This window comes from Heterodontus francisci, unplaced genomic scaffold (assembly GCF_036365525.1).
Source record: "Heterodontus francisci isolate sHetFra1 unplaced genomic scaffold, sHetFra1.hap1 HAP1_SCAFFOLD_922, whole genome shotgun sequence".
NCBI lineage: Eukaryota > Metazoa > Chordata > Chondrichthyes > Heterodontiformes > Heterodontidae > Heterodontus > Heterodontus francisci.
In genome coordinates, this window is record NW_027142176.1 from 128,472 (window position 1) to 151,812 (window position 23,341).

The following is a 23,341-nucleotide window of genomic DNA, read 5'->3' on the forward strand; positions in this document are numbered from 1 at the left end:
CTCCCTCAGTACTGACCCTCCGACAGTGCAGCACTCCCTCAGTATTGACCCTCCGACAGTGCCACACTCCCTCAGTACTGACCCTCCGACAGTGCAGCACTCCCTCAGTATTGATCCTCCGACAGTGCAGCACTCCCTCAGTACTGACCCTCTGACAGTGCCACACTCCCTCAGTACTGATCCTCCGACAGTGCAGCACTCCCTCAGTACTGACCCTCCGACAGTGCAGTACTCCCTCAGTACTGACCCTCTGACAGTGCCACACTCCCTCAGTATTGATCCTCCGACAGTGCAGTGATCTGTTTTAGAATCTACTGGAATATTGATTTGCGCTTTTCATCCCTGCTCAATGACTTATTCATTAATCATTTTACACTCAAGAGACTGGATTTTTTTGTCGGAATCCGGGCTCCCATTGCTGAGACAGTAAATGCGGGGAATCCCGCCTCGGCCTTTTCCAGACCCCCCCCCCCCGGAGTGATTCTTTGGTCTTTTTCAACAAAAGTTTCACGAGCCATTCTTCGGGGCAGTCCATTTAAAACTGAGATGAGGAGTAATTTCTTCATTCAGAGGGTAGTCAATCTGTGGAATTCTCTACCTCAGAGGGCTGTGGAAGCTCAATCATTGAGCATCTTCAAGACAGAAATCCATAGATATTTGGATATGAGGATAGCGTGGGAAAGTGGCATTGAGATAGATGATCAGCCATGATCATATTGAATGGTGGGGCAGGTTTGAGGGGCTGAATGGCCTACTCCTGTTCCTATTTCTTATGCATAACAACACAAGAAGTAGCCGCAGGTGTAGGCTATTCAGCCCCTCAAGCCTACCCCGCCATTCAATAAGATCATGGCTGATCTATCCCAGGCCTCAACTCCTCTTTCAGACCTGCTCCACATAACCCTCGACTCCCCGAGATTTCAAAAATCTATCTACCTCCTCCTTAAATACATTTAGTGACCTAGCCTCCACAACTCTGAGGTAGAGAATTCCAGAGATTCACCACCCTCTGAGAGAAGAAATTCCTTCGCATTTCAGTTTTAAATGTGTGCCCCCTTATTCTGTAACTATGTCCCCTAGTTCGAGATTCCCCCACCAGTGGAAACATCTTCTCTACATCTACCCTGTCAAGCCCACTTAGAATCTTAGATGTTTCTATAAGATCACCTCTCATTCTTCTAAACTCCAGTGAATAAAGGCCTAACCTGTTTAGCCATTCTTGAGAAGACAATCCCTTCATCCCAGGAATCAGCCTAGTGAACCTTTCCTGAACTGCCTCCAATGATAGAATATCCTTCTTTAAATACGGGCCACCTCCTACCTCTGCTCCCGTTACCTGTCGTGATTCTCCATGACCCCCACCTCCCCCCACCCCCACCTCAAAAGGGTTCAAAAGGGTTTCACTGATTCACTCAGTTGCCTTTGGGATTCTCCACTCAGGGAGAGTCATGTTCAATCGGAACTGGGTGAGGTGAGATCAGACAGTTCAGTGAGTTAAATCTAGACATCACTCCTGGTCAAAGACATCATTTCCATGAGGCAATAAGACAAGAGGGTTAAGGATTTGTCTGGTCCTTTGACATATAATTTTCAATGCAGCGTAGCTGTGTATTGCAGGAGTTATGTGTGACAGAGATTTGGTGAGAGTTAGGATCCTGAGTTTTGGATGAACTGAGGCTTCCCGAGAGTGACAGGGAAACTGTCTTCATTTACTTACTCGATACTCTTTAACCAAACCAACAACCCTCTGATCACTGTCATCGTCTTCCTCATCCTCCTCCAATTTCAGCATCTTTGTGAGGAAACTCAGCAAGTCAGAGACTTTGATTTCTGTGTTCTTCTTCACTGTAAGAAACATAATGAGTTAAAAATATGGTTTTATAAAGTTCACAGAGCAGTGCGGGAGAGACAGACAGAGGGTGGGGGAGAGTCAGACGGAGAGCGCGAGAGACAGAGGGCGCGGGAGAGTCAGACGGAGGGCACGAGAGACAGAGGGCGCGGGAGAGTCAGACGGAGGGCACGAGAGACAGAGGGCGCGGGAGAGTCAGACGGAGGGCGCGAGAGACAGAGGGCGCGGGAGAGTCAGACGGAGGGCACGAGAGACAGAGGGCGCGGGAGAGTCAGACGGAGGGCACGAGAGACAGAGGGCGCGGGAGAGTCAGACGGAGGGCGCGAGAGACAGAGGGCGCGGGAGAGTCAGACGGAGGGCGCGGGAGAGACAGACGGAGGGCGCGGGAGAGACAGACGGAGGGCGCGGGAGAGACAGACGGAGGGCGCGGGAGACACAGACGGAGGGCGCGGGAGAGACAGACGGAGGGCGCGGGAGACACAGACGGAGGGCGCGGGAGAGAGAGACGGAGGGCGCGGGAGAGACAGACGTAGGGCGCGGGAGAGTCAGACGGAGGGCGCGGGAGAGTCAGACGGAGGGCGCGGGAGAGTCAGACGGAGGGCGCGGGAGACACAGACGGAGGGCGCGGGAGACACAGACGGAGGGCGCGGGAGAGACAGACGTAGGGTGCGGGAGAGTCAGACGGAGGGCGCGGGAGAGACAGACGTAGGGCGCGGGAGAGTCAGACGGAGGGCGCGGGAGAGACAGACGGAGGGCGCGGGAGAGACAGACGGAGGGCGCGGGAGAGACAGACGGAGGGCGCGGGAGACAGAGACGGAGGGCGCGGGAGAGAGAGAGACGGAGGGCGCGGGAGAGAGAGACGGAGGGCGCGGGAGAGACAGACGGAGGGCGCGGGAGACACAGACGGAGGGCGCGGGAGACACAGACGGAGGGCGCGGGAGACACAGACGGAGGGCGCGGGAGACACAGACGGAGGGCGCGGGAGAGAGAGAGACGGAGGGCGCGGGAGAGACAGACGTAGGGCGCGGGAGAGTCAGACGGAGGGCGCGGGAGAGTCAGACGGAGGGCGCGGGAGAGTCAGACGGAGGGCGCGGGAGACACAGACGGAGGGCGCGGGAGACACAGACGGAGGGCGCGGGAGAGACAGACGTAGGGTGCGGGAGAGTCAGACGGAGGGCGCGGGAGAGACAGACGTAGGGCGCGGGAGAGACAGACGGAGGGCGCGGGAGAGACAGACGGAGGGCGCGGGAGAGACAGACGGAGGGCGCGGGAGACAGAGACGGAGGGCGCGGGAGAGAGAGAGACGGAGGGCGCGGGAGAGAGAGACGGAGGGCGCGGGAGAGACAGACGGAGGGCGCGGGAGACACAGACGGAGGGCGCGGGAGACACAGACGGAGGGCGCGGGAGAGAGAGACGGAGGGCGCGGGAGAGACAGACGGAGGGCACGGGAGAGAGAGACGGAGGGCGCGGGAGAGACAGACGGAGGGCACGGGAGAGAGAGACGGAGGGCGTGGGAGAGAAAAAAGGGGGAGAAAAGCCAACAGTGACATCATAGGAAAGCGACGAGGTGTTTGGTTGGTGAGTCACTGCTGTTAGGGAAACACTCTACATAGCTGGGTAAGTATGTAAGGTAAGAGAGGTTTACAGTTTATTACATACATAGTAAATAGTGTTTTTTTGGGAGTTCTGTAGTAACAAGGACCAGGGAAGAAGGGCCCGAGAGTAACTGATATTATTTGACATTAACATAGCAAATAGGAGCAGGAGTAGGCCATTCGGCCCTTCGAGCCTGCTCCGCCATTCATTATGATCACGGCTGATCATCCAACTCAGTAACCTGTTCCCACTTTCCCCCCATACCCTTTGATCCCTTTAGACCCAAAAGCTATATCTAACTCCTTCTTGAAGACATACAATGTTTTGGCCTCAACTGCTTTCTGTGGTAGCGAATTCCACAGACTCACCACTCTCTGGGTGAAGAAATTTCTCCTCATCTCAGTCCTGAATGGTTTACCCCGTATCCTTAGACTATGACCCCTGGTTCTGGACTCCCCCACCATCGGGAACATCCTTTCTGCATCTACCCTGTCAAGTCCTGTTAGAATTTTATAGGTTTCTATGAGATCCCCCCTCACTCTTCTGAACTCCAGTGAATATAATCCTAACCGACTCAATCTCTCCTCATACGTCAGTCCCACCATCCCAGGAATCAGTCTGGTAAACCTTCGCTGCACTCCCTCTATAGCAAGAACATCCTTCCTCAGATAAGGAGACCAAAACTGCACACAATATTCCAGATGTGGCCTCACCAAGGCCCTGTATAATTACAGCAAGACATCCCTGCTCCTGTACTCGAATCCTCTCGCTGTGAAGGCCAACATACCATTTGCCTTTTTTACCGCCTGTTGCACCTGCATGCTTACCTTCAGTGACTGGTGTACGAGAACACCCAGGTCTCGCTGCATATTCCCCTCTCTCAGTTTATAGCCGTTCAGATAATAATCTGCCTTCCTGTTTTTGCTACCAAAGTGGATAACCTCACATTTATCCACATTATACTGCATCTGCCATGCATTAGCCCACTCACTCAACTTGTCCAAATCACCCTGAAGCCTCTCTGCATCCTCAAAGAACAAAGAACAGTACAGCACAGGAACAGGCCATTCAGCCCTCCAAGCCTGCGCCGATCTTGATGCCTGTCTAAACTAAAACCTTCTGCACTTCCGGGGACCGTATCCCTCTATTCCCTTCCTATTCATGTATTTGTCAAGATGTCTCTTAAACATCTCTATGGTACCTGCTTCCACCACCTCCCCTGGCAGCAAGTTCCAGGCACTCACCACCCTCTGTGTAAAGAACTTGCCTCACACATCCCCTCTAAACTTTGCCCCTCACACCTTAAACCTATGTCCCCTAGTAACTGACTCTTACACCCTGGGAAAAAGCTTCTGACTATCCACTCTGTCCATGCCTCTCATAGCTTTGTAAACCTCGATCATGTCGCCCCTCCACCTCCGTCGTTCCAGTGAAAACAATCCGAGTTTATCCAACCTCTCCTCATAGCTAATGCCCTCCAGACCAGGCAACATCCTGGTAAACCTCTTCTGTACCCTCTCCAAAGCCTCCACATCCTTCTGGTCGTGTGGCGACCAGAAATACACGCAATATTCTAAGTGTGGCCTAACTAAAGTTCTGTACAGCTGCAATATGACTTGCCAATTTTTATACTCTATGCCCCGACCGATGAAGGCAAGCATGCCGTATGCCTTCTTGACTACCTTATCCACCTGCGTTGCCACTTTCAGTGACCTGTGGACCTGTACACCCAGATCTCTCTGCCCGTCAATACTCCTAAGGGTTCTGCCATTTACTGTATACTTCCCACCTGCATTAGATCTTCCAAAATGCATTACCTCACATTTGTCCGGATTAAACTCCATCTGCCATTTCTCCGCCCAAGTCTCCAACCGATCTATATCCTGCTGTATCCTCTGACAATCCTCATCACTATCCGCAACTCCACCAACCTTTGTGTCGTCCGCAAACTTACTAATCAGACCAGCTACATTTTCCTCCAAATCATTTATATATACTACAAACAGCAAAGGTCCCAGCACTGATCCCTGCAGAACACCACTAGTCACATCCCTCCATTCAGAAAAGCACCCTTCCACTGCTACCCTCTGTCTTCTATGACAGAGCCAGTTCTGTATCCATCTTGCCAGCTCACCTCCGATCCCGTGTGACTTCACCTTTTGTATCAGTCTGCCATGAGGGACCTTGTCAAAGGCTTTACTAAAGTCCATTTAGATAACATCCACTGCCCTTCCTTCATCAATCATCTTCGTCACTTCCTCAACAAACTCAATCAAATTAGTGAGACACGACCTCCCCTTCACAAAACCATGCAGCCTCTCGCTAATAAGTCCATTTGTTTCCAAATGGGAGTAAATCCTGTCCCGAAGAATCCTCTCTAATAATTTCCCTGCCACTGACCTAAGGCTCACCGGCCTATAATTTCCTGGATTATCCTTGCTACCCTTCTTAAACAAAGGAACAACATTGGCTATTCTCCAGTCCTCTGGGACCTCACCTGTAGCCAATGAGGATGCAAAGATTTCTGTCAAGGCCCCAGCAATTTCTTCCCTTGCCTCCCTCAGTATTCTGGGGTAGATCCCATCAGGCCCTGGGGACTTATCTACCTTAATGCTTTGCAAGACACCCAACACCTCCTCCTTTTTGATAATGAGATGACTGAGACTATCTACACTCCCTTCCCTAGGCTCATCATCCACCAAGTCCTTCTCTTTGGTGAATACTGATGCAAAGTACTCATTTAGTACCTCGCGCATTTCCTCTGGTTCCACACATAGATTCACTTCTCTGTCCTTGAGTGGGCCAACCCTTTCCCTGGTTACCCTCTTGCTCTTTATATATGTATAAAAAGCCTTGGGATTTTCCTTAATCCTGTTTGCCAATGACTTTTCATGACCACTTTTAGCCCTCCTGACTCCTTGCTTAAGTTCCTTCCTACTGTCTTTATATTCCTCAAGGGATTCGTCTGTTCCTAGCCTTCCAGCCCTTACAAATGCTTCCTTTTTCTTTTTGACTAGGCTCACAATATCCCGTGTTATCCAAGCTTCCCGAAACTTGCCAAACTTGTCTTTCTTCCTCACAGGAACATCCTGGTCCTGGATTCTAATCAGCTGACGTTTGAAAGACTCCCACATGTCAGATGTTGATTTACCCTCAAACAGCCGCCCCCAATCGAAATTCTTCAGTTCCTGCCTAATATTGTTAGAATTAGCCTTCCCCCAATTTAGCACCTTCACCCGAGGACTACTCTTATCCTTATCCACAAGTACCTTAAAACTTATGGAATTATGGTCACTGTTCCCAAAATGCTCCCCAACTGAAACTTCGACCACCTGGCCAGGCTCATTCCCCAATACCGGGTCCAGTACGGCCCCATCCCTAGTTGGACTATCTACATATTGTTTCAAGAAGCCCTCCTGGATGCTCCTTACAAATTCTGCCCCATCCAAGCCCCTAGCACTAAGTGAGTCCCAGTCAATATAGTGGAAGTTAAAATCACCCACCACTACAACCCTGTTACCTTTACATCTTTCCAAAATCTGTCTACATATCTGCTCCTCTACCTCCCGCTGGCTGTTGGGAGGCCTGTAGTAAACCCCCAACATCGTGACTGCACCCTTCCTATTCCTGAGCTCCACCCATATTGCCTCGCTGCATGACCCCTCCGAGGTGTCCTCCCGCAGTACAGCTGTGATATTCTCCTTAACCAGTAATGCAACTCCCCCACCCCTTTTACATCCCCCTCTATCCCGCCTGAAGCTTCTAAAGCCTGGAACATTTAGCTGCCAATCCTGTCCTTCCCTCAACCAAGTCTCTGTAATAGCAACAACATCATAGTTCCAAATACTAATCCAAGCTCTAAGTTCATCTGCCTTACCTGTTATACTTCTCACATTGAAACAAATGCACTTCAGACCACCAGTCCCGCTGTGCTCCTCAACTTATCAAAATCACCCTGAAGCCTCTCTGCATCCTCCTCACAACTCACCCTCCCACCCAGTTTTGTGTCATCTGCAAATTTGGAGATATTACACTTAGTTCCCTCATCTAAATCATTAATATATATTGTGAATAGCTGGGGTCCTAGCACCGATCCCTGCAGTACCCCACTAGTCACTGCCTACCATTTGGAAAAAGACCCATTTATCCCTACTCTTTGTTTCCTGTCTGCCAACCAATTTTCTATCCATCACAATACACGACCCCCAATCCCATGTGCTTTAATTTTACATGCTAATCTCTTATGTGGGACTTTGTCAAAAGCCTTCTGAAAGTCCAAATAAACCACATCCACTGGCTCCCCCTCATCAACTCTACTAGTTACATCCTCGAAGAATTCTAGTAAATTTGTCAAGCATGTTTTCCCTTTCGTAAATCCATGCTGACTCTGTCTGATTCTACCACTGTTCTCTAAGTGCTCTGCTATAAAATCTTTGAGAATGGACTCTAGAATTTTCCCCACTACCGACGTCAGGCTGACTGGTCTATAAATCCCTGCTTTCTCTCTACCTCCCTTTTTAAATGGTGGGGTTATATTAGCTACCCTCTAATCTGTAGGAGTGGGTGGGAATGTGGAATTGAAGTCCATGATGGTATTGAATGGTGGAGCAGACTGAATGGTCCACTCCTGCTCCTAGTCCTTGTGTCCTTGTATTATCCACCTGACATCATCTTACACTCTATCTCTTTTGTCATCCAGGGAAATCAGGCTTTGTTTGTCCGACCTTCCCCTCTCGCCCTCTCGTGGCACTGGACTTCAACTCTCCCCAAACTCTCTGTCCTTTAGAAGTGGCTCATTCTTCAGTTCAGGTATTACCTGCCAATCTTTGATTCTAATACTTGGGCCAGATCCATTCTCACTCCATTGAAATTTGTCCTCCCCTAATTTATTATCTTTACTCTGGATTGCTCTTTGTCCTTTTTCAAAGCTAAGTCCTTGAGTGTAACAGCATAGGTTTCAATTCTCACCTGACTTCCTAGTGTTCACCAGAGGTGCAAACTCCAGCTGACTGGATTCCTGAACTTTTTGTAGCTGCCTCCTCCTGTATGAGAAAAGAAATAATAAGAAGGTAAAAAGTAATTCTCAGCAAGGTACCCACATAATGTCAGTAACCCGAGCTCTGAGATAGCAGCCTGGGCCTGAGAGAGAGTGAGAACGAGAGACAATATACATAAGAATAGAATAAATAGGAGCAAGAGTCAGCCATTCAGCTCCTCGAGCCTGCCCTGACATTCAATATGATCATGGATGATCTGATTGTGGGCTCAACTCCTCCCCGTCCACCATAATCCTCGACTCTCTGGAAGATCAAAAATCTGTTTAACTCAGCCTTGAATATATTCAATGACCCACTGCACTCTGGGGAAGAGAATTCCAAAGATTAATGACTCCCTGGGAGAAGAAATTCCTCCTCATCTCCGTCTTAAATGAGACACAGTGGGCCCGAGAGAGAGCGGGGGAGAGACAGAGAGACACACACAGACCGGGGCTCGAGAGAGTGGGGGAGAAACAGAGAGACACACACAGACCGCGGTTCGAGAGAGACTGAGCGGGGGAGCGACAGAGAGACACACATAGACCGGGGCTCGAGAGAGCGGGGGAGAGACAGAGAGACACACACAGACCGCGGTTCGAGAGAGACAGAGAGACACACACAGACCGGGGTTCGAGAGAGAGAGCTGGGGGGAGACAGAGAGACACACACAGACCGCGGTTCGAGAGAGTGGGGGAGAAACAGAGAGACACACACAGACCGGGGCTCGAGAGAGACAGAGAGACATAAAAAAACCGGGGTTCGAGAGAGAAAGTGGGGGTGAGACAGAGAGACACACACAGACCGGGGCTCGAGAGATACAGAGAGACACACACAGACCGGGGTTCGAGAGAGACTGAGCGGGGGAGCGACAGAGAGACACACATAGACCGGGGCTCGAGAGATACAGAGAGACACACACAGACCGGGGTTCGAGAGAGACTGAGCGGGGGAGAGACAGAGAGACACACATAGACCGGGGCTCGAGAGGGAGAGAGAGAGCGGGGGAGAGACAGAGAGACACACACAGACCGGGGTTCGAGAGAGAGAGCTGGGGGGAGACAGAGAGACACACACAGACCGGGGCTCGAGAGAGAGAGAGAGAGAGAGAGAGAGAGAGAGCGCGGGGGAGAGAGAGAGACACACACACAGACCGGGGCTCGAGAGAGACAGAGCTGGGGAGTGACAGAGAGACACACGCAGACCGGGGTTCGAGAGAGAGAGCGGGGGGGGAGACAGAGAGACACACACAGACCGGGGTTCGAGAGAGAGAGCGGGGGGGGAGACAGAGAGACACACACAGACCGGGGTTCGAGAGAGAGAGCGGGGGAGAGACAGAGACACACACAGACTGGGGTTCGAGAGAGAGAGCTGGGGGGAGACAGAGAGACACACACAGACCGGGGCTCGAGAGAGAGAGAGAGAGAGAGAGAGAGAGAGCGCGGGGGAGAGAGAGAGACACACACAGACCGGGGCTCGAGAGAGAGAGAGAGAGAGAGAGAGAGAGAGCGCGGGGGAGAGAGAGAGACACACACAGACCGGGGCTCGAGAGAGACAGAGAGACATAAAAAAACCGGGGTTCGAGAGAGAAAGTGGGGGTGAGACAGAGAGACACACACAGACCGGGGTTCGAGAGAGACTGAGCGGGGGAGCGACAGAGAGACACACATAGACCGGGGCTCGAGAGGGAGAGAGAGAGCGGGGGAGAGACAGAGAGACACACACAGACCGGGGTTCGAGAGAGAGAGCTGGGGGGAGACAGAGAGACACACACAGACCGGGGCTCGCGAGAGAGAGAGAGAGAGAGAGAGAGAGAGAGAGAGAGAGAGCGCGGGGGAGAGAGAGAGACACACACACAGACCGGGGCTCGAGAGAGACAGAGCTGGGGAGTGACAGAGAGACACACGCAGACCGGGGTTCGAGAGAGAGAGCGGGGGGGGAGACAGAGAGACACACACAGACCGGGGTTCGAGAGAGAGAGCGGGGGGGGAGACAGAGAGACACACACAGACTGGGGTTCGAGAGAGAGAGCGGGGGAGAGACAGAGACACACACAGACTGGGGTTCGAGAGGGAGAGCTGGGGGGAGACAGAGAGACACACACAGACCGGGGCTCGAGAGAGAGAGAGAGAGAGAGAGAGAGAGAGAGAGAGAGCTGGGGAGTGACAGAGAGACACACACAGACCGGGGTTCGAGAGGGAGAGAGAGAGCGTGGGAGAGACAGAGAGACACACACAAACCAGGGCTCGAGAGAGACAGAGTGGGGGAGAGACAGAGAGACACACAAAGACCGGGGTTCGAGAGAGAGAGTCAGAGAGAGACACACAGACCGGGGTTCGAGAGAGACAGAGTGGGGGAAAGACAGAGAGACACACACAGACCGGGGCTCGAGAGAGAGACAGAGTGGGGGAGAGACAGAGAGACACACATAGACCGGGGCTCGAGAGAGAGAGTCAGAGAGAGTCACACAGACCGGGGTTCGAGAGAGACAGAGTGGGGGAGAGACAGAGAGACACACACAGACCGGGGCTCGAGAGAAACAGAGCGGTGGAGAGACAGAAAGACACACAGACCGGGGTTCGAGAGAGACCGAGTGGGGGAGAGACAGAGAGTCACACATAGACCGGGGTTTGAGAGAGACAGAGCGGGGGAGAGACAGAGAGACCCACACAGAACGTGGTTCGAGAGAGACAGAGAGACACACACAGACCGGGGTTCGAGAGAGAGAGTCAGAGAGAGACACACAGACCGGGGTTCGAGAGAGACAGAGTGGGGGAGAGACAGAGAGACACACACAGACCGGGGTTCGAGAGAGACAGAGTGGGGGAGAGACAGAGAGACACACATAGACCGTGGTTCGAGAGGGAGAGAGAGAGCGGGGGAGAGACAGAGAGACACACACAGACCGTGATTCGAGAGAGAGAGCGGGGGAGAGACAGAGAGACACACACAGACCGGGGCTCGAGAGAGAGAGAGAGAGAGAGAGCGCGCAGGGGAGAGAGAGAGACACACACACAGACCGGGGCTCGAGAGAGAGAGCGGGGGAGAGACAGAGACACACACAGACCGGGGTTCGAGAGAGAGAGCTGGGGGGAGACAGGGAGACACACACAGACCGGGGCTCGAGAGAGAGAGAGAGAGAGAGAGCGCGGGGGAGAGAGAGATAGACACACACAGACCGGGGCTCGAGAGAGACAGAGCGGGGGAGTGACAGAGAGACACACACAGACCGGGGTTCGAGAGAGGGAGCGGGGGGGGAGACAGAGAGACACACACAGACCGGGGTTCGAGAGAGAGACAGAGAGAGACACACAGACCGGGGTTCGAGAGAGACTGAGCGGGGGAGCGACAGAGAGACACACAGAGACCGGGGTTCGAGAGGGAGAGAGAGAGCGGGGGAGAGACAGAGAGACACACACAGACCAGGGCTCGAGAGAGACAGAGTGGGGGAGAGACAGAGAGACACACAGACCGGGGTTCGAGAGAGAGAGTCAGAGAGAGACACACAGACCGGGGTTCGAGAGAGACAGAGTGGGGGAGAGACAGAGAGACACACGCAGACCGGGGCTCGAGAGAGACAGAGTGGGGGAGAGACAGAGAGACACACATAGACCGGGGCTCGAGAGAGAGAGTCAGAGAGAGTCACACAGACCGGGGTTCGAGAGAGACAGAGTGGGGGAGAGACAGAGAGACACACACAGACCGGGGCTCGAGAGAAACAGAGCGGTGGAGAGACAGAGAGACACGCAGACCGGGGTTCGAGAGAGACCGAGTGGGGGAGAGACAGAGAGTCACACATAGACCGGGGTTTGAGAGAGACAGAGCGGGGTAGAGACAGAGAGACACACACAGAACGTGGTTCGAGAGAGACAGAGAGACACACACAGACCGGGGTTCGAGAGAGAGAGTCAGAGAGAGACACACAGACCGGGGTTCGAGAGAGACAGAGTGGGGGAGAGACAGAGAGACACACACAGACCGGGGCTCGAGAGAGAGAGTCAGAGAGAGTCACACAGACCGGGGTTCGAGAGAGACAGAGTGGGGGAGAGACAGAGAGACACACACAGACCGGGGCTCGAGAGAAACAGAGCGGTGGAGAGACAGAGAGACACGCAGACCGGGGTTCGAGAGAGATCGAGTGGGGGAGAGACAGAGAGTCACACATAGACCGGGGTTTGAGAGAGACAGAGCGGGGGAGAGACAGAGAGACACACACAGAAAGTGGTTCGAGAGAGACAGAGAGACACACACAGACCGGGGTTCGAGAGAGACAGAGAGAGACACACAGACCGGGGTTCGAGAGAGACTGAGCGGGGGAGCGATAGAGAGACACACAGAGACCGGGGTTCGAGAGGGAGAGAGAGAGCGGGGGAGAGACAGAGAGACACACACAGACCAGGGCTCGAGAGAGACAGAGTGGGGGAGAGACAGAGAGACACACACAGACCGGGGCTCGAGAGAAACAGAGCGGTGGAGAGACAGAGAGACACACAGACCGGGGTTCGAGAGAGACAGAGAGACACACACAGACCGGGGTTCGAGAGAGAAGTGGGGGTGAGACAGAGAGACACACACAGACCGGGGCTCGAGAGAAACAGAGCGGTGGAGAGACAGAGAGACACACAGACCGGGGTTCGAGAGAGACAGAGAGACACACACAGACCGGGGTTCGAGAGAGAAAGTGGGGGTGAGACAGAGAGACACACAGACCGGGGTTCGAGAGAGACAGAGAGACACACATAGACCGGGGTTCGAGAGAGAGAGTCAGAGAGAGACACACAGACCGGGGTTCGAGAGAGACAGAGTGGGGGAGAGACAGAGAGACACACACAGACCGGGGCTCGAGAGAAACAGAGCGGTGGAGAGACAGAGAGACACACAGACCGGGGTTCGAGAGAGACAGAGAGACACACACAGACCGGGGTTCGAGAGAGAAAGTGGGGGTGAGACAGAGAGACACACACAGACCGGGGCTCGAGAGAGACAGAGAGACACACATAGACCGGGGTTCGAGAGAGAGAGTCAGAGAGAGACACACAGACCGGGGTTCGAGAGAGACAGAGTGGGGGAGAGACAGAGAGACACACACAGACCGGGGCTCGAGAGAGACAGAGTGGGGGAGAGACAGAGAGACACACACAGACCGGGGCTCGAGAGCGACAGAGCGGGGGAGTGACAGAGACACACATAGACCGGGGTTCGAGAGAGAGAGTCAGAGAGAGACACACAGACCGGGGTTCGAGAGAGACCGAGTGGGGGAGAGACAGAGAGACACACACTGACCGGGGTTCGAGAGAGAGAGAGCGGGGGAGTGACAGAGACGCACACAGACCGGGGTTCGAGAGAGAGAGCGGGGGGGGAGACAGAGAGACACACAGACCGGGGTTCGAGAGAGACAGAATGGGGGAGAGACAGAGAGACACACATAGACCGGGGTTCGAGAGAGACTGAGCGGGGGAGCGACAGAGAGACACACAGAGACCGGGGTTCGAGAGGGAGAGCGAGAGCGGGGGAGAGACAGAGAGACACACAAAGACCGGGGTTCGAGAGAGAGAGTCAGAGAGAGACACACAGACCGGGGTTCGAGAGAGACAGAGTGGGGGAGAGACAGAGAGACACACACAGACCGGGGCTCGAGAGAGAGACAGAGTGGGGGAGAGACAGAGAGACACACATAGACCGGGGCTCGAGAGAGAGAGTCAGAGAATCACACAGACCGGGGTTCGAGAGAGACAGAGTGGGGGAGAGACAGAGAGACACACACAGACCGGGGCTCGAGAGAAACAGAGCGGTGGAGAGACAGAAAGACACACAGACCGGGGTTCGAGAGAGACAGAGTGGGGGAGAGACAGAGAGTCACACATAGACCGGGGTTTGAGAGAGACAGAGCGGGGGAGAGACAGAGAGACACACACAGAACGTGGTTCGAGAGAGACAGAGAGACACACACAGACTGGGGTTCGAGAGAGAGAGTCAGAGAGAGACACACAGACCGGGGTTCGAGAGAGACAGAGTGGGGGAGAGACAGAGAGACACACACAGACCGGGGCTCGAGAGAGACAGAGTGGGGGAGAGACAGAGAGACACACATAGACCGGGGCTCGAGAGAGAGAGTCAGAGAGAGTCACACAGACCGGGGTTCGAGAGAGACAGAGTGCGGAAGAGACAGAGAGACACACACAGACCGGGGCTCGAGAGAAACAGAGCGGAGGAGAGACAGAGAGACACACAGACCGGGGTTCGAGAGAGACCGAGTGGGGGAGAGACAGAGAGACACACACAGAACGTGGTTCGAGAGAGACAGAGAGACACATATAGACCGGGGTTCGAGAGAGACAGAGAGAGAGCGGGGGAGAGACAGAGAGACACACACAGACCAGGGCTCGAGAGAGACAGAGTGGGGGAGAGACAGAGAGACACACACAGACCGGGGCTCGAGAGAAACAGAGCGGTGGAGAGACAGAGAGACACACAGACCGGGGTTCGAGAGAGACAGAGAGACACACACAGACCGGGGTTCGAGAGAGACAGAGTGGGGGAGAGACAGAGAGACACACACAGACCGGGGCTCGAGAGAAACAGAGCGGTGGAGAGACAGAGAGACACACAGACCGGGGTTCGAGAGAGACAGAGAGACACACACAGACCGGGGTTCGAGAGAGAAAGTGGGGGTGAGACAGAGAGACACACACAGACCGGGGCTCGAGAGAGACAGAGAGACACACATAGACCGGGGTTCGAGAGAGAGAGTCAGAGAGAGACACACAGACCGGGGTTCGAGAGAGACAGAGTGGGGGAGAGACAGAGAGACACACACAGACCGGGGCTCGAGAGAGACAGAGTGGGGGAGAGACAGAGAGACACACACAGACCGGGGCTCGAGAGAGACAGAGAGACACACATAGACCGGAGTTCGAGAGAGAGAGTCAGAGAGAGACACACAGACCGGGGTTCGAGAGAGACCGAGTGGGGGAGAGACAGAGAGACACACATAGACCGGGGTTCGAGAGAGAGAGTCAGAGAGAGACACACAGACCGGGGTTCGAGAGAGACAGAGTGGGGGAGAGACAGAGAGACACACACAGACCGGGGCTCGAGAGAGACAGAGTGGGGGAGAGACAGATAGACACACACAGACCGGGGCTCGAGAGCGACAGAGCGGGGGAGTGACACAGACACACATAGACCGGGGTTCGAGAGAGAGAGTCAGAGAGAGACACACAGACCGGGGTTCGAGAGAGACCGAGTGGGGGAGAGACAGAGAGACACACATAGACCGGGGTTCGAGAGAGAGAGAGCGGGGGAGTGACAGAGAGACACACATAGACCGGGGTTCGAGAGAGAGAGCGGGGGGGGAGACAGAGAGACACACAGACCGGGGTTCGAGAGAGACAGAATGGGGGAGAGACAGAGAGACACACATAGACCGGGGTTCGAGAGAGAGAGCGGGGGGGGAGACAGAGAGACACACAGACCGGGGTTCGAGAGAGACAGAATGGGGGAGAGACAGAGAGACACACATAGACCGGGGTTCGAGAGGGAGAGAGAGAGCGGGGGAGAGACAGAGAGACACACAGACCGGGGTTCGAGAGAGACAGAGTGGGGGAGAGACAGAGAGACACACACAGACCGGGGCTCGAGAGAGAGACAGAGTGGGGGAGAGACAGAGAGACACACATAGACCGGGGCTCGAGAGAGAGAGTCAGAGAATCACACAGACCGGGGTTCGAGAGAGACAGAGTGGGGGAGAGACAGAGAGACACACACAGACCGGGGCTCGAGAGAAACAGAGCGGTGGAGAGACAGAAAGACACACAGACCGGGGTTCGAGAGAGACCGAGTGGGGGAGAGACAGAGAGTCACACATAGACCGGGGCTCGAGAGAGACAGAGAGACACACAAAGACCGGGGTTCGAGAGAGACCGAGTGGGGGAGAGACAGAGAGGCACACATAGACCGGGGTTCGAGAGAGAGAGTCAGAGAGAGACACACAGACCGGGGTTCGAGAGAGACAGAGTGGGGGAGAGACAGAGAGACACACACAGACCGGGGCTTGAGAGAGAGAGTCAGAGAGAGTCACACAGACCGGGGTTCGAGAGAGACAGAGTGGGGGAGAGACAGAGAGACACACACAGAACGTGGTTCGAGAGAGACAGAGAGACACACACAGACCGGGGCTCGAGAGAGACAGAGAGACACACAAAGACCGGGGTTCGAGAGAGACCGAGTGGGGGAGAGACAGAGAGGCACACATAGACCGGGGTTCGAGAGAGAGAGTCAGAGAGAGACACACAGACCGGGGTTCGAGAGAGACAGAGTGGGGGAGAGACAGAGAGACACACACAGACCGGGGCTCGAGAGAGACAGAGTGGGGGAGAGACAGAGAGACAGACACAGACCGGGGTTCGAGAGAGAGAGTCAGAGAGAGACACACAGACCGGGGTTCGAGAGAGACAGAGTGGGGGAGAGACAGAGAGACACACACAGACCGGGGCTCGAGAGAGACAGAGTGGGGGAGAGACAGAGAGACACACACAGACCGGGGCTCGAGAGAGACAGAGTGGGGGAGAGACAGAGAGACAGACACAGACCGGGGTTCGAGAGAGAGAGTCAGAGAGAGACATACAGACCGGGGTTCGAGAGAGACAGAGTGGGGGAGAGACAGAGAGACACACACAGACCGGGGCTCGAGAGAGACAGAGTGGGGGAGAGACAGAGAGACCCACACAGACCGGGGTCGAGAGAAACAGTGCGGGGGAGAGACAGAGAGACACACAGACCGGGGTTCGAGAGAGACAGAGTGGGGGAGAGACAGAGAGACACATATAGACCGGGGTTCGAGAGAGAGAGTCAGAGAGAGACACACAGACCGGGGCTCGAGAGAGACAGAGTGGGGGAGAGACAGAGAGACATAAATAGACCGGGGTTCGAGAGAGAGAGTCAGAGAGACACACACAGACCAGGGCTCGAGAGAAACAGAGCGGGGGAGAGACAGAGTGACACATAGACCGGGGCTCGAGAGAGACAGAGCGGGGGAGTGACAGAGAGACACACACAGACCGGGGCTCGAGAGAGAGAGGGAGAGAGAGAGAGGGGGAGAGACAGAGAGACACACACAGACCGGGGTTCGATGGAGACAGAGAGAGACACACAGACCGGAGTTCGAGAGAGACAGAGCGGGGGAGAGACGGAGAGACACATATAGACCGGGGTTCGAGAGAGAGAGTCAGAGACAGACACACAGACCGGGGTTCGTGAGAGACAGAGTGGGGGAGAGACAGAGAGACACACACAGACCAGGGCTCGAGAGAAACAGAGCGGGGGAGAGACAGAGAGACACACACAGACCGGGGCTCGAGAGAGAGAGGGAGAGAGAGAGAGGGGGAGAGACAGAGAGACACACACAGACCGGGGTTCGATGGAGACAGAGAGAGACACACAGACCGGAGTTCGAGAGAGACAGAGCAGGGGAGAGACAGAGAGACACATATAGACCGGGGTTCGCGAGAGAGAGAGTCAGAGAGAGACACACAGACCGGGGTTCGAGAGAGACAGAGTGAGGGAGAGACAGAGAGACACACACAGACCGGGGCTCGAGAGAGAGAGGGAGAGAGAGAGAGGGGGAGAGACAGAGAGACACACACAGACCGGGGTTCGAGAGAGAGAGAGTGAGAGCGGGGGTGAGACAGAGAGACACACACAGACCAGGGTTCGAGAGACAGAGAGAGAGAGCGGGGGAGAGACAGAGAGGCACACACAGACCGGGGTCCGATGGAGACAGAGAGAGACACACAGACCGGAGTTCGAGAGAGAGAGAGCGGGGGAGAGACGGAGAGATACACATAGATCGGGGCTCGAGAGAGACAGAGCGGGGGAGAGACAGAGAGACACACACAGACCGGGGTTCGAGAGAGACCGAGTGGGGGAGAGACAGAGAGTCACACATAGACCGGGGTTTGAGAGAGACAGAGCGGGGGAGAGACAGAGAGACACACACAGACCGGGGTTCGAGAGAGACAGAGAGAGACACACAGACCGGGGTTCGAGAGAGACTGAGCGGGGGAGCGATAGAGAGACACACAGAGACCGGGGTTCGAGAGGGAGAGAGAGAGCGGGGGAGAGACAGAGAGACACACACAGACCGGGGCTCGAGAGAAACAGAGTGGGGGAGAGACAGAGAGACACACATAGACCGGGGCTCGAGAGAGACAGAGAGACACACACAGACCGGGGTTCGAGAGAGAAAGTGGGGGTGAGACAGAGAGACACACAGAGACCGGGGTTCGAGAGGGAGAGAGAGAGCGGTGGAGAGACAGAGAGACACACAGACCGGGCTTCGAGAGAGACAGAGAGACACACCCAGACCGGGGTTCGAGAGAGAAAGTGGGGGTGAGACAGAGAGACACACACAGACCGGGGCTCGAGAGAGACAGAGAGACACACATAGACCGGGGTTCAAGAGAGAGAGTCAGAGAGAGACACACAGACCGGGGTTCGAGAGAGAGAGTCAGAGAGAGACACACAGACCGGGGTTCGAGAGAGACAGAGTGGGGGAGAGACAGAGAGACACACACAGACCGGGGCTCGAGAGAGACAGAGTGGGGGAGAGACAGAGAGACACACACAGACCGGGGCTCGAGAGCGACAGAGCGGGGGAGTGACAGAGAGACACACACAGACCGGGGTTCAAGAGAGAGAGAGCGGGGGAGTGACAGAGACGCACACAGACCGGGGTTCGAGAGAGAGAGCGGGGGGGGAGACAGAGAGACACACATAGACCGGGGTTCGAGAGAGAGAGTCAGAGAGAGACACACAGACCGGGGTTCGAGAGAGACTGAGCGGGGGAGCGACAGAGAGACATACAGAGACCGGGGTTCGAGAGGGAGAGAGACAGCGGGGGAGAGACAGAGAGACACACACAGACCAGGGCTCGAGAGAGACAGAGTGGGGGAGAGACAGAGAGACACACAAAGAACGGGGTTCGAGAGAGAGAGTCAGAGAGAGACACACAGACCGGGGTTCGAGAGAGACAGAGTGGGGGAGAGACAGAGAGACACACACAGACCGGGGCTCGAGAGAGACAGAGTGGGGGAGAGACAGAGAGACACACACAGACCGGGGCTCGAGAGAGACAGAGTGGGGGAGAGACAGAGAGACACACATAGACCGGGGCTTGAGAGAGAGAGTCAGAGAGAGTCACACAGACCGGGGTTCGAGAGAGACAGAGTGGGGGAGAGACAGAGAGACACACACAGACCGGGGCTCGAGAGAGACAGAGTGGGGGAGAGACAGAGAGACACACATAGACCGGGGCTCGAGAGAGAGAGTCAGAGAGAGTCACACAGACCGGGGTTCGAGAGAGACAGAGTGGGGGAGAGACAGAGAGACACACACAGACCGGGGCTCGAGAGAAACAGAGCGGTGGAGAGACAGAGAGACACACAGACCGGGGTTCGAGAGAGACAGGGTGGGGGAGAGACAGAGAGACACACACAGACCGGGGCTCGAGAGAAACAGAGCGGTGGAGAGACAGAGAGACACACAGACCGGGGTTCGAGAGAGACAGAGAGACACACACAGACCGGGGTTCGAGAGAGAAAGTGGGGGTGAGACAGAGAGGCACACACAGACCGGGGCTCGAGAGAGACAGAGAGACACACATCGACCGGGGTTCGAGAGAGAGAGTCAGAGAGAGACACACAGACCGGGGTTCGAGAGAGACAGAGTGGGGGAGAGACAGAGAGACACACACAGACCGGGGCTCGAGAGAGACAGAGTGGGGGAGAGACAGAGAGACACACACAGACCGGGGCTCGAGAGCGACAGAGCGGGGGAGTGACAGAGAGACACACACAGACCGGGGTTCGAGAGAGAGAGAGCGGGGGAGTGACAGAGACGCACACAGACCGGGGCTCGAGAGAGAGAGCGGGGGGGGAGACAGAGAGACACACAGACCGGGGTTCGAGAGAGACAGAATGGGCGAGAGACAGAGAGACACACATAGACCGGGGTTCGAGAGAGAGGGTCAGAGAGAGACACACAGACCGGGGTTCGAGAGAGACAGAGTGGGGGAGAGACAGAGAGACACATATAGACCAGGGCTCGAGAGAAACAGAGCGGGGGAGAGACAGAGTGACACACAGACCGGGGTTCGAGAGAGACAGAGTGGGGGAGAGACAGAGAGACACACATAGACCGGGGCTCGAGAGAGACAGAGCGGGGGAGTGACAGAGAGACACACAGACCGGGGTTCGAGAGATGAGAGAGCGGGGGAGTGACAGAGAGACGCACACAGACCGGGGTTCGAGACAGAGAGGGAGAGAGAGAGAGGGGGAGAGACAGAGAGACACACACAGACCGGGGTTCGATGGAGACAGAGAGAGACACACAGACCGGAGTTCGAGAGAGACAGAGCAGGGGAGAGACGGAGAGACACATATAGACGGGGGTTCGAGAGAGAGAGTCAGAGAGAGACACACAGACCGGGGTTCGAGAGAGACAGAGTGGGGGAGAGACAGAGAGACACACACAGACCAGGGCTCGAGAGAAACAGAGCGGGGGAGAGACAGAGTGACACACAGACCGGGGTTCGAGAGAGACCGAGTGGGGGAGAGACAGAGAGTCACACATGGACCGGGGTTTGAGAGAGACAGAGCGGGGGAGAGACAGAGAGACACACACAGAACATGGTTCGAGAGAGACAGAGAGACACACACAGACCGGGGCTCGAGAGAAACAGAGCGATGGAGAGACAGAGAGACACACAGACCGGGGTTCGAGAGAGACAGAGAGACACACACAGACCGGGGTTCAAGAGAGAAAGTGGGGGTGAGACAGAGAGACACACACAGACCGGGGCTCGAGAGAGACAGAGAGACACACATAGACCGGGGTTCGAGAGAGAGAGTCAGAGAGAGACACACAGACCGGGGTTCGAGAGAGACCGAGTGGGGGAGAGACAGAGAGACACACATAGACCGGGGTTCGAGAGAGAGAGTCAGAGAGAGACACACAGACCGGGGTTCGAGAGAGACAGAGTGGGGGAGAGACAGAGAGACACACACAGACCGGGGCTTGAGAGAGACAGAGTGGGGGAGAGACAGAGAGACACACACAGACCGGGGCTCGAGAGCGACAGAGCGGGGGAGTGACAGAGACACATACAGACCGGGGTTCGAGAGAGAGAGAGCGGGGGAGTGACAGAGACGCACACAGACCAGGGTTCGAGAGAGAGAGCGGGGGGGGGAGACAGAGAGACACACAGACCGGGGTTCGAGAGAGACAGAATGGGGGAGAGACAGAGAGACACACATAGACCGGGGTTCGAGAGAGAGAGAGAGAGCGGGGGAGAGACAGAGAGACACACACAGAACAGGGCTCGAGAGAGACAGAGTGGGGGAGAGACAGAGAGACACACAAAGACCGGGGTTCGAGAGAGAGAGTCAGAGAAAGACACACAGACCGGGGTTCGAGAGAGACAGAGTGGGGGAGAGACAGAGAGACACACACAGACCGGGGCTCGAGAGAGGGACAGAGTGGGGGAGAGACAGAGAGACACACATAGACCGGGGCTCGAGAGAGAGAGTCAGAGAGAGTCACACAGACCGGGGTTCGAGAGAGACAGAGTGGGGGAGAGACAGAGAGACACACACAGACCGGGGCTCGAGAGAAACAGAGCGGTGGAGAGACAGAAAGACACACAGAACGGGGTTCGAGAGAGACCGAGTGGGGGAGAGACAGAGAGTCACACATAGACCGGGGTTTGAGAGAGACAGAGCGGGGGAGAGACAGAGAGACACACATAGACCGGGGTTCGAGAGAGAGAGTCAGAGAGAGACACACAGACCGGGGTTCGAGAGAGACAGAGAGACACACACAGACCGGGGTTCGAGAGAGAGAGTCAGAGAGAGACACACAGACCGGGGTTCGAGAGAGACAGAGTGGGGGAGAGACAGAGAGACACACACAGACCGGGGCTCGAGAGAGACAGAGTGGGGGAGAGACACAGAGACACACATAGACCGGGGCTCGAGAGAGAAAGTCAGAGAGAGTCACACAGACCGGGGTTCGAGAGAGACAGAGTGGGGGAGAGACAGAGAGACGCACACAGACCGGGGCTCGAGAGAAACAGGATGGTGGAGAGACAGAGAGACACACAGACCGGGGTTCGAGAGAGACCGAGTGGGGGAGAGACAGAGAGACACACACAGAACGTGGTTCGAGAGAGACAGAGAGACACACACAGACCGGGGTTCGAGAGAGACAGAGAGAGACACACAGACCGGGGTTCGAGAGAGACTGAGCGGGGGAGCGACAGAGAGACACACAGAGACCGGGGTTCGAGAGGGAGAGAGAGAGCGGGGGAGAGACAGAGAGACACACACAGACCAGGGCTCGAGAGAGACCGAGTCGGGGAGAGACAGAGAGACACACACAGAACGTGGTTCGAGACAGACAGAGAGACACACACAGACCGGGGTTCGAGAGAGACAGAGAGAGACACACAGACAGGGGTTCGAGAGAGACTGAGCGGGGGAGCGATAGAGAGACACACAGAGACCGGGGTTCGAGAGAGAGAGTCAGAGAGAGACACACAGACCGGGGTTCGAGAGAGACCGAGTGGGGGAGAGACAGAGAGACACACATAGACCGGGGTTCGAGAGAGAGAGTCAGAGAGAGACACACAGACCGGGGTTCGAGAGAGACAGAGTGGGGGAGAGACAGAGAGACACACACAGACCGGGGCTCGAGAGAGACAGAGTGGGGGAGAGACAGAGAGACACACACAGACCGGGGCTCGAGAGCGACAGAGCGGGGGAGTGACAGAGAGACACACACAGACCGGGGTTCGAGAGAGAGAGAG

At 55.5% G+C, this 23,341-nt stretch overlaps 1 protein-coding gene across 1 annotated transcript in view; it reads right to left on the minus strand.

Annotated features, from left to right (window-relative positions):
• The window catches only part of LOC137366713 (receptor-type tyrosine-protein phosphatase eta-like), a gene marked incomplete at both ends in the record, with an annotated part of 278,322 nt that overhangs the window by 128,194 nt on the left and 126,787 nt on the right, over positions 1–23,341 (minus strand). The window contains 2 exons of the mRNA XM_068028378.1: positions 1,718–1,845; positions 8,414–8,487. Coding sequence (XP_067884479.1) covers positions 1,718–1,845; positions 8,414–8,487 — 202 coding nt within the window. The remainder of the gene's footprint in view (positions 1–1,717; positions 1,846–8,413; positions 8,488–23,341) is intronic.